Source organism: Stegostoma tigrinum, chromosome 23 (assembly GCF_030684315.1).
Source record: "Stegostoma tigrinum isolate sSteTig4 chromosome 23, sSteTig4.hap1, whole genome shotgun sequence".
Lineage (NCBI taxonomy): Eukaryota > Metazoa > Chordata > Chondrichthyes > Orectolobiformes > Stegostomatidae > Stegostoma > Stegostoma tigrinum.
The window spans coordinates 22,329,562-22,342,101 of NC_081376.1; the positions used below are offsets into that span (position 1 = coordinate 22,329,562).

Below are 12,540 nucleotides of genomic sequence, written 5' to 3' on the forward strand. Positions count from 1 at the left end.
CATCAGGGAATCATCCTGCATGCTGAGAGTACAGTTTTGAGAGCAGAAGTAATTGAGAGGTTTATCTTAAGGGGTTACTTGGGTGATACCATGGTCTTCGGAGGTCCATAGATAGAAGTTATATCCCTGCTCTAATGAATTAGTACATGTCACGGCAGTCACTGTTGCAATGTGTGAACCGTACTTATATCACAGAAAACAGAATATTCAGCCTTAAGACCCTTGCTGCAAGGGTGAAATATGGATGTGCGAACCCCAAGGTTGGTCACAGATCTCTCTGCACATTCCATCCCATTATGAGCCACACTCCTGTCTCGAAAAGTTGGTGCAAACTCAACTGACAGATGTGGGACCAACTGCAAAAGGTCAATAACTTACCTACTCTTAGTTTGGTCGATTTTAGCCTCGATCAACAAGATCTTGAACCTCCTCAGGACAATGATTGCAACAGCTGTTGTGACCAACAGAAGACTGAGTATGACACCAAACACAATTCCAATCAAGCTTTGCCGTGTCATCCTGTGGTCACATCTGGGACCCATGAACCAGTAATCAATGCCAACAGGGCACCTGCAATAAAATGTAACGATTATTCATACAGGTGGCTTCACCGAATCTTAGTAATAGCTAACAGAAGTAAACCAATTCAGTCCGTCTTGTTTCTGCCAGCTCTTTTAAAAAGCTATCCTACTAAGTCTCACAAAGCATTTCCCATGAAGCCCCAAATTAATTTTCATATGTTATATAGTCATAGTGCCGAAACAGACCCTTTGGTCCAACTTATCCATGCCAACTAGATATCCTATGTAAATCTAGTCTTATTTGCCAACATGTGGTCCATATCCCTCTAAACCCATCCTATGCATATACACATCCAGATATCTTTTAAATTTGTAATAGTACCAGCCTCCACCACTTCCCCTGGCAGCTCATTCCACATGTGCATCGCCTTCTGCGTGAAAAATTTGCCCGTTGGTCTCTTATAAATCTTCCCCCTCTCACCTGAAACCTATGCCCTCTAGTTTTGGACTCACCCACCCTGAGGAAAAGACCTTGTCTATTTACCCTATCCATGTTTGTCATGAATTTATAAACTTCTATAAAGGTCATCCCCCTCAGCCTCTGACACTCCAGGGAAAATAGCCCCAGCCTATTCAGCCTCTCCCTATAGCTCAAACCCTCCTACCCTGGCAACATTCTTGTAAATATTCTCTGAGCCCTTTCTAGTTTGACAACATCCTTCCTAGAGCAGGGAGAAAAGAATTGCATGCAATACAACAAAAGTGGCCTCACCAATGTCCTGTACAGCTGCAACATGACCTTCCAACTCCTATACTCAATGCACGGACTAAAACAGGCAAGCATACCAAACACCTCCTTTGTTATCCTGTCTACCTGCGACTCCACTTTCAAGGAACTATGAACCTGCACCTCAAGGTCTCTCTTGTTCAGGTGTCCCCAGGACCTTACCATTAAGCGTGCACATCCTGCCCCGGTTTGCCTTTCCAAAATGCAGCACCTCACATTTATCTAAATTAAAATTCATCTTCCACTCCTCAGCCCATTGGCACATCTGATCAAGATTCCACTGTATTCTGAGGTAACCTTTTCACTGTTCACTACACTTCCAATTTTCGTGCCATCTGCAAACTTTCGAACCATACCTCCTATGTTCACACCAAATCATTTATATAAAAGACAAAAAGCAGTGGACCCAGCACCGATCCTTCTGGCACATCACTGATTACAGGCCTCCAGTCTGAAAAGCAACCCTCCACCACCACCCTCTGACTCTGCCTTTGAGCGAGTTCTATATCCAAATAGCTCCCTGCAAATAGTTCTCCCTGTATTCTGTTTCCAACCTTGTTTTCAAATTGGCAGGCAGTAACTAGTGGGGTGCTACAGAGATCAGTGCAGGGACTCCAGCTATTCACAATATTTATTAATGATTTTGATGAGGGAACAAAATGACACTAAGTTTGCAGATGATAGCAAATTGGGTGGGAGGGTGAACTGTGATGAGGATACAGAGATCCTTCAGCATGATCTGGGCATGTTGGGTGAGTTGGTAAATCAATAGCAGATGCAGTATAATTTGGATTAATATGAGGTTATTCGTTTTGGAAGCAAAAACAAGAAGTCAGATTACTACCTGAATGGCTGTAAATTGGGAAAGGGGAGTGTGCACCAGTCGCTCAAGGTAACCATGCAGGTGCAGCAGGCAGTAAGGAAGGCAAATGGTATGTTGACCTTCATTGCGAGAGGTTGAATACAGGAGTAGGGATGTGTTGTTGCAGTTATACTGAGCCTTGGTAAGGCCACACCTAGATAACTGTGTGCAGTTTTGGTCTCCTTTTCTGAGGTAAGATGCTCTTGTTCTCGAGGGAGTGCAGTGAAGGTTTACCAGGTTGATTCCAGGGCTGATGTATGAGGAGAGATTGTCTAGGTTGGATTGTTTTTGCTGGAGTTCAGATGAGGGGAGATCTTATACAGACTTACAAAATTCTAACAGGACTATATAGGGTAGATGCAGGGAAGATGTTTCTGAGGGTGGGTGTGTCCAGAATCAGGGGTCACAGTCTGAGGATTCAGGGTAGACCATTTAGGATAGAGATGAGGAAACATTTCTTCACCCAAAGAATGGTCAGTCTGGAATTCATTACCACAGGAAGTAGTTGATGCTGAAACACTGAATGTATTCAAGAGGAGGCAAGATATAGCACTTGGGGTGAATGGGATTTTAGATTATGGAGAGAAAGCAGGATTAGGCTATTGAGTTGGACGATCAGCCATCATGATGAATGGCGGAGCAGGCTCAAAGGCCCGAAAGGCCTCCTCCTGTTCCTATGTCTCTAACCAGTCTACCACGAGGAACCTTGTCGAACGCCTTACTGAAGTCCATATAAATCATGTCCACTGTTCTGCCCACATCAATCCTCTTCGTTACTTCTTCAAAACACTCGTTAGTAAGACACGATTTCCCACACACAAAGCCATGTTGACTATCCCGAATCAGTCCTTGCCTTTCCAAATACATGTAAATCCTGTCCCTCAGGATTCTCTCCACCATCAATGTCAGGCTCACTGGCCTACAGTTCCCTGGCTTTTCTTTTCCACCTTTCATAAATAATGGCACAACATTACCAACCTCCAGTCTTCCGGCACCTCACCTGTGGCTATCGATGACACGAGTACCTCAGCAAGGGGTCCAGCAATCGCTTCATTTCCTGCAGAGTTCTAGGGTACACCTGATCAGGTCCTAGGTATTTATCCACCTTTATGTGTTTTAAGACATTCAGCACTTCCTCCTCTGTAATATGGACATTTTTCAAGATGTCGCTATTTATTTCCCCACGTTCTCTATCTTCCATATCCTTCTCCACAGTGAATGCTGACACAAAATGCTCATTTAGTATCTCCATGTCCTGGGGTTCCACACATGGGTGGTCTTGCTCATCTTTAAGGGGCCCTATTCTCACCTTTGTTACCCTTTTGTCCTTAGCGTATTTGTAGAATCCCACTGGACTCCCCTTAACCCTATTCACCAAAGCTAATTCATGTCCCCTTTTTGCCTTCCTGATTTCCCACTTAAGTATACTCCTACCGTCTTTATACTCTTCTGGGGATTCACTCGATCCCTGCTGTTTGTACCTGACATATACTTGCTTCTTTTTCTTGAACAAAACTTCAACTTCTCTAGTTGTCCAGCATTCCCTACACCTACCAGCCTTGCCCTTCATCCTAACAGGAACATACTGTCTCTGTACACTTGTTATCTCATTTTTGAAGGCTTCCCATTTTCCAGCTGCCCCTTTACCTGCAAACATCTGCCCCCAATCAACTTTTGAACGTTCTTGCCTAACACTGTCAAAATTGGCCTTCCTCTAATTAAGAACTTTAACTTTCAGATCCGGTCTATCCTTTTCCATCGCTATTATGGTCACTGCCCCAAATGTGCTCCCCCACTGATACCCCAGTCATCTGCCCTGCCTTATTTTCCAAGAGTAGGTCAAGTTTTTCAACTTCTCTAGTAGGTACATCCACAACAGAAAATTTTCTTCTGCACACTTACATTCCTCTCCATCCAAGCCCTTCTTGTTGAAAGTTCTTCCAGAATCTCTCGATTGCCCTTTCAGATATTGCATTCCACTCCAGAACAAATTTTTTTTGAAAAATTTCTTCACATTCTTTTGCCAATTTCTCTTAAATTCATTTGTTAATGAGATTTGACAAAGCCAACATTTCTTTCCCATTGCTAATTGCCTTGAAAAGGTGATGGGAAGAGATTTCAGGATTTTGTCCCAGAAGGAACAATGGTGTATTAGTACTGTTCCATCAATGTGCTACCCTTGTTCTTCTAGTGGTCATGACATTCGAAGGTGTTGTTGAAAGGCTGCGTGATTTGCTGCAGTACTTCTTATAGACGGTATACAAGACAGTTATACCCTGCTTGTGGTAGAGGGATTAAACGTTTAAAGTAGTGGATGGGGTTGTAACCAACTAAAGTGCTTTGATCTGATGTTGTCAAAGGTGTATTTATCCAGCAAGTAGTGTTCCAGCTGACATTTACCTTTTAGATAAACAGATTTCGGGGAATCAGGAACGAAGCACTTGTTACAGAATTTCCAGCCTCTGACCCATTCTTGTAGCCATATATACTGCTAGCTTTGCAAGATCATTGGGTCAAAAAACAAAGACATCATTCTAAATCCTAGCCTGGGAGACAAGTCCCAGGCGGGTGGGAGGTCAGAGCCTGGAGTGAGAGGCAATCGGGAGTTCAGGCTGGCCTGGGAGTCAAGCCCTGGAAGCATCTGGCAGGTCAGAGCCCTGTGGGTGCAGACAGTGAGGCCTCGTGTTCTGAAGACCAGCAGGCACGGACTCAGTGGAAAGGAGTATAGTTTGAGTACTTGTTAACACTTTGTGTTCCTATGACGGATTTTTTTTTAACTCTTTCAATTCTGTGCCAAACACTGACAGTATCTAAGTACTCAGTACGTAAGATGACGCCAAAGTGACAACATTACAAACTTTTCACTGCACTCATTTCAGCGCATATGACGATAACGGCTATTCTATTCTAAATCTGGTTACAGTGGTACTGTTACTGTGAATGGCTAGTTAACAGCGATCTTGATTGTGGGGCTTTGACAATGGTGACAGCATCAGGTGCCAATGTTAGTTGGGTAGGCTTTCTCTGGTTGGAGACATCTTTGCCTAGCTTTTGTGTGTTGTGAATGTTACTTCTCACTCATCAGCCCAAGCATGATGTTGTCCAGTACTACTGTAGGTGGTCACAGATTGCCACATTATCTAACGAGTGGCAAATGGAACTCAAAATCGTACAATATTCAGGCATCATCTTACTTCTAATCTCATGATGTAAGGGACATATTTCCTGAAAGAGCTAAGAAATATCTTGAGCCTGGGCAACTGCCCTGAAGACCCTTTGTACAGTCGGTGGGCTGAGACTGATTTGCCTCAACAACCACAAACATGTTCCTTTGTACTGATTTGGAAATCAGTCGATAGAATGTTTTCCCTTATTCTCATTGACTTCAATTGTATTTGGGTTATTTGATGTATGTTTGATTCAGTTCTGACCTTGGTGTTCAAAGCAGTTTCTCCCACTTCATCTCTGGAATTCACCTCCTCGGACGAAGACTATAATGAGGATCAGAGCCAAGTGATCCTGGAGAATTGAACTGAGCAGCGATGAGCAGGATATTGATGAGTAAGTGTTATTTGCTAACCACATTAGGCCATTTTCCCTCCTTGCTCAATCAACCCTGTATTGGGTCCAAACTATAAATCTTGTCTACTCAATGGGAAACAATGCCACCTTCTCCAGTCTCACCGCATAACTAAACTGACTCACCCCTGGTATCATCCTGTTAAGCCTCCTCTCTCAGGCCTTGACATCCTGAGTAAAGTGCGATGCCCAAAATATTACACAATACTCCAGTTGAGGCCTCACCAATAATTTAGAAAGATTTAGAATGATCTTTGTTTTTCTTTGCAATAACCCTACAAAGCCAGCCAAATTTCTCATACACTTAAATAGCTGTCTTATCAGCTGATTTGCCACCTTCAGGAATTTGTGAATATGCACCCTCACATGCCTGACCATGTTCTTTCTCTAAAAAGGACATCACTCAATACTTGAGCACTTTAAGCTGCATCTTTCACGTTTCTGCACAAATTAGCAATGTTGTCAATAGTGAATTTAGTAGCAGACCTGAGGAGTATGCATACAGAAAATAATGCCAAGTTTTGTACTGTCTGCAAACCTTAAAATGTGCTCCCCATGCCAAATCCAGGTCATAGTACTACATATTCCCCTACAGTGCCCATAGAGGCTATTCAGCCCATCACGTCTACACTAACCCTCCGAACAGCATTCCATCCCTCCACCCTATCCCCATGACCCTGCATTTATCATAGCTAACCCAACTAACCTGTGCAGGGCAATTTATCAAGTCATACAGTACAGATACAGATCCTTCAGTCCAACTCATCCATGCCAACTAAACTAGTCCTGCTTGCCTGCCTTTGGTCTATGTCCCTCCACACCTTTCCTTTCTATATACCTGTCCAAATTATTTTTAAATTTTGTAACTGTACCTGCATTCATCACTTCTGGCAGTTCAATCCACACACAAACCACCCTCTGTATGAAAACGTTGCCCCTCAGTTCCCTTTTAAATCTTTCTACTTTCACCTTCAAAATGAGGGGGCATATTTTTAAATCCCCCACCTTAGGGAAAAGACCTTTGCTACTCACCTTGTCTATAGCCCCCATGATTTTCTAAACCTTCATAAAGTCACCCCTCAAACGCCTGCGCTCCAGTAAAAAAAAGACTCAGCCTATCCAGCCTCTCCTTGTAACTCAAACCCTCCAGTCCCAGCAACATCCTGGTAAATCTTTTCTGAAACCTTTCCAGTTCAATAATATTCTTCCTATAGCAGGGCAACCAAAACTGTGAACAGTACTCCAAAAGTGGCCTCACAATGTCCTCAATATGATATGTCAACTCCTACACTCAAAGATCTCAGCAATGAAGGTAAGGAATGCCTTCTTAACTACCCTATCTATCTGTGGTGTAACTTGCTGAACCTCTAGGTCTCTCTATTCCACAACACTAACCAGGACTCTACCATTAATTGTATGACTCCTGCCCTTGTTCATTTTACCAAAATGCGTTTATCCAAATTAAACTCCCTCTGGCATTCCTCAGCCCATTGGCCCAATTGATCAAGAATCCTTTGTAATCTTGGATAATCTTCTTCACTGTTTACTATACCACCAATTTTGGTGTCATCCGCAAATGTACTAACCATGCCTGCTAAATTCTCACCCAAGTCGGTGGAAAAAATGACAAACAACAGTGGACCCCGCACTGATTCCTGCAGAACACTGCTGGCCATAGGCCTCCAGCCCAGAAACAACCTCCACCACCACACTCTGTCAACCATAAAGCCAACTCTACATCCAATTGGCAAGCTTTCCCTCAATCCCATGTGATCTAACTTTATTAGCCAGTCTACCACATGGAACCTTGCCAAAGGCTTTAGTAAAGTTCATGTAGACAACATCTACTGCTTTGCCCTCATCTACCTTTTTGATTATGTCCTCAAAAATCTCAACCAAGTTTGTAAGACTTGATTTCCCATGCACAAAGCCATGCTGACTATCCTGAATCAGTCCGTGCCTCTCCAAATGCACGTAAATCCTATCTCTCAGAATCCCATCCAATAACTTACCCACCAGTGACATTAAGCTCACCAGTCTATAATTCCCAGGCTTCTTCTTATAGCTGTTCTGAAAGTCTGCCAGCACTTCACCCACGGCTGTGGATGATACAAATATCTCTGCTGGGGGCCCCACAATTTCTTCCCTGTTTTCCCCGCAACATCCCGAGATACCCTTAATCAGGTCCCAGAGATTTATAAAAACCGAAAGAACTGTGGATGCTGTAAATCAGGAACAAAAACAGAAGTTGCTAGAAATGCTCAGCAGGTCTGGCAGTATCTCTGAAGAAGAAAATCAGAGTTAACGTTTCAGTCCCAGTGACCCTTGCTCAGAACTTGCCAGAGATTTATCCACCTTTACGTTTTTAAGGCCTTCAGCTGTTTCAAAAAAAAATCAATTTATTTGCCCGAGTTTGCTCACCTCCACGTCTTTCCCTACAGTAAAAACTAAATGTTTTTTGGATCTCTTCCATCCCCTGTAATTCCACACATAGACAACCACTATGGCTAACCTACCTAACCTTCACATCTTTGGACTGTGGGAGCAAAGCAGAGCACCCAAAGGAAAGCCATGCAGAAATGGGGAGAATGTCTATGTGGAGCCTGCACAGTCACCCAAGGCTGGAATCTAACCTGAGTCCCTACTCCTGTCATTTATATGTGTATGTCAACCACTGCATTCTTCATTCCAATTTAGATACACGTGTTCACCACTACTTTCTGCCTTATATCCCTGAGCCAATTACAAACTCAAGTTACCACCTTGCAGTTAATATACCACTTGTGCATTCCAACGGAATCTGTCACGTGACACTTGAGTGATGTCATTTAAAACCCTGCATGTATATATACTGCTCTATCTTCAACAAATTTAAATTCAGTTAATCACTTTAAAAAAGTATATTGTTATTAGCAAGTCCTTATTAACACATGCTTCTCCAAATTAGAATTAATTTTACTCTCAATAATGATCTCTACTGATTTTTCCATCACCAACATTTAACTGACTAGACTACAGTCTGGATTAAAGTACTACTCTCCTTTTCTCCCCTTTCTTGAAAAGAAAAGGATTATTTGTTATCTGCCAGTTCTCCATTACTATTCTCATCCAACGGGGATTGAAAGACTATGGTCAGAACTTCTGCCTTATCCACTCTAGAAACTCCAATACATCCCATCCAGACTGAGTCATATGGTAACTTTAAGAGATACCAAACCATATAGCATCTCTTTCCATTTTTATCCTACCTATCTATTCCCCATGTCTACTGGAACACATTTCTTTCATATTTCCTGCTATGAGAAATATATTGTCAGAAAAGATTTACAAGGATATTAGGGAATTAGAGCATTTGAGCTACAGAGAGAGGCTGAATAGGTTGGGGCTTTTTGACCTGGAGCTTTGGAGGTTGAAGGGTGACCTTATAGAGGTTTATAAAATCGTGAGGGGCATGGATAGGGTGAATAGATAAGGTCTTTTCCCCAGGGTAGGGGAGTCCAAAACTAGGAGGCACAGGTTTAAGGTGAGAGGAGAAAAATTTAAAAAGGATCTGAGGGGCAATTTTTGGAATCACAGAATCCGTACAGTGTGGAAACAGGTCCTTCGGCCCAACAAGGCCACACCAACCTTTGGTGCGTGTATGGAACAAGCTGCCAGAGGAAGTGGTGGATATAATTACAACACGCTTCAGGAAATTCTGCATGCAGAAGGTAGTAGATGTATGGAATGCTGTTTGACAAATAGGAATTTATGTTAGACTAATTGACTTCAAAATTGAAATTAATAAGATGTTTTGTTAAACAGAAAGTGTTCATGGACATAACGCAAAGCCTGGTACACAGCATTGAGTGCCAGATCAGTCATTATCTCATCGCATGGTGAACAGGCTTGAGGAGTTAAATGCCTACTTTGGTTGCTGTATTTGAGTTTTAGTCAGATAGCAGCAGGCATAAGGTTGTTTTCAGTTTGCAGGTCCATACAATCACTCCAGGTGAATGCACAAATGTGTTACTTACTGGCATATGGGCTCCTGCCCCTGGCTGTGAGTACAGATGCCACTGCTTTTGCAGTAGTCAGTATGGCAAAGGGAGGTGCACGACACATTCCTTCTGTCACGATGAATACACTGGAACCCAGTTGGGCAGGAAAACACCTGACCACACAAAGCAATGGGATCATCTGCAGACACAGACAAAAGTGTGAAAAACAGTTTGATTCATTCATCATTCTGGCGCATTTCTCCCTATTTTCCTCAAGATGCTAACTTTTAACTGGCTAAGGTCCAGAGGAGCTTTCCGGGCCCTCAAGGTAGGAATTTCGCAACAGCAGTGAGGCAGCAGGAGGAGACCTCTCTGCTCATCCAGGGAGACAACTCAGCATCTTCAGCATGGTCTGCAATTCAAGTGCATTGTTTGTTTCATTCTTTCATGAGACATGGCATTGCTGATAAGCCATTTCTAATGCCTTTGAACTGCCTTGAAATTGACATCTACATCCTGTCTATTCAGTATCTTAAATCCAACCACCCACCTTTGTTCTGTAATCCCTAATACCTTAAAAAAAGTCTTTTAAACTCAATTTTGTAAGTATTAATTAAGTCCATAGAATTCTACAGAATCCACAGAGTTTTAGGGAGAATCTGGAAATTCCACTATTCTTTGTGTGAAAAAGTGTTTCAAATAAGGCCTAGATCCAATTGTTAAGGTAATACTTCTTCATACCCTGTCCCCAACCAGAGGAATACTTATCTCTGTATTCACCTCATCAAATTCTTCAATCATCTCAGTTAATTTTGATCACTCCCACCCTTGATCTTCTAAACTCAAGGAATTTGAAAATAGGAGGAGACAATATGGGAAAGACATTGTACGAGGAGAGATAAGGGGAGTTATGAGCAGGTACATTTTGTACAGGAATTAGGTGACAGTTACCGGAAACATATATGCTCAGCACCTGGGCTCCATCAATCTCAAACCCATCAGCAATCACGTCATTCAGTCCAGTAATATTCAAGATCAAACTAAGGTCCAGCAAATAACCTTGGATTTCCTTTGCAATAAAGACAACGTCAAACTCAATCAGCACACTTCCTGCCCTGTGGAAACAAGATGGTGAATAAGACAAGAGTTGGAATCAGACACAAACACACAGACACACACACACACAAACACACAGACACACAAACACACAGACAGAGTCTACAGATATCACTTGTCATAAGTAACACAATACCCAAACATAAACACTTCACAAATAATTCATTTTTAATGCTACAGACTACTAATGATGGAAGCATTAGTAGACAGTATTAATGATGGAGGAAAGGCAAGGCATTACAGTAATGTTAGGAATTCTGGCAAGTGACAATTTTGCACTAAACAAAAAGGAAAAGAAATCTCAATATGAAACATGATGGATGAATCAATCAATTGAATTTTAATCACCTGAAGTGTTTAATCAGCAACTGCTGAAATCCAGGGACTTTCTTATAAAATGGAGAAACCTGCAGAAAATTGGATTGAAATGATCTCACTTTCCTATAAGATTACGCAAAAACTACCAATGTGTGCAGTCAACTCATGATATTAACAGTATAATGATTACTTAGTGTTGCACCAATAATGTTACACGAACTGTGAGCAGTCATCCAGCATTACATCAATTGAGAGGAGGAAGAATAAACAGGAGCCTGGAGCCATGAATCCAGTTTACCTAAAATGCTTACAGAATTAGTAACATGGCAATTTGAGCAAGATTAGTCAATCAGACCATCCTTAAACCGCTAACTAAATAATCGAGGAGCTCTCAAGCATACAGTTTCCTCACTTAACATTGTCCTGCACAATATAGTTTTACATAAAGGCCATTGTTAAATGAATACCAAGCCTTGTGCAATATTGCCAATGATTTGTGTTAATGTCACTGGGATGATCCCATGTAATTTTCATGAAGCTGTGGGAACTGGGCAGCCCATGAGGAGGCTTTTGTTCTTTTTGCTCATGGAATGTGCGTGATGCTGGCTAGGGCCCACATTTATTGCCCACCCCTAGATTCCCTTCAGAAGGCAGTGGTGAGCTGCCGTCTCGAACCATTGCAGTCCTTGCACTGTGAGAACACTCACAGTGCTGTTAGAGAGGGAGTTGCAGGATTTTGACCTTGTAACCATGATGGAACGATAATGTAAGCCCAAATCTGGATTGTGAGAGACTTGGAGAGGGGCATGCAAATAGAGCTGTTCCAATACATCTGCTGTCCTTTTCCTTCTAGATGGTAGAGATCATAGTTTCTTCAAAAGTGTTGTTGGAGGAGCCTACGTCAGTTACTGCAGTGCATCATCAGTGCTGTGCTGCCACTGTGCATCAGTGTTGGAGGGAGTGAGGATAATAGGAGCTGCACCTAACCATGCAAGTGGGGAGTATTCCAACACCCTTTTGTTTTGTGCCTTGTAGATGCTGGGCACTGGGGCATCAGGAAGTGAAATGAGTTACTTCCTGCAGAATTCCTAGCCTTTCACCTGCTCTTGTAGCGCAGTATTTTTGTGGCTGGGTTTAGATCAGTTTCTGGTCAACACTAACCCCCAGGGTGATAGTTGGAGGTTGAGCAATGGGAATGCCACTGAACATCAAGGAGTGATGATTATGTTCTCTCTTGTTGGAGATGGCCATTGGCTGGAAGTTGTGTGGCATCAATGTTGCCACTTGTCAGCACAAGCCTATTTTGTAAGTCTTATTGCATTTGAACATGGACCGATTCAGTATCTGAGGAGTCGTGACTGGTGCTGAACACTGTAC

At 42.5% G+C, this 12,540-nt stretch overlaps 1 protein-coding gene across 1 annotated transcript in view; it reads right to left on the minus strand.

Annotated features, from left to right (window-relative positions):
* Positions 1-12,540, minus strand: part of si:ch211-14k19.8 (serine-rich adhesin for platelets) — a 37,933-nt gene that overhangs the window by 13,722 nt on the left and 11,671 nt on the right. The window contains exons 3-6 of the mRNA XM_048551720.2: positions 11,194-11,252; positions 10,681-10,844; positions 9,766-9,928; positions 379-570 (exon numbers count right to left, since the gene is read on the minus strand). Coding sequence (XP_048407677.1) covers positions 379-570; positions 9,766-9,928; positions 10,681-10,844; positions 11,194-11,252 — 578 coding nt within the window. The remainder of the gene's footprint in view (positions 1-378; positions 571-9,765; positions 9,929-10,680; positions 10,845-11,193; positions 11,253-12,540) is intronic.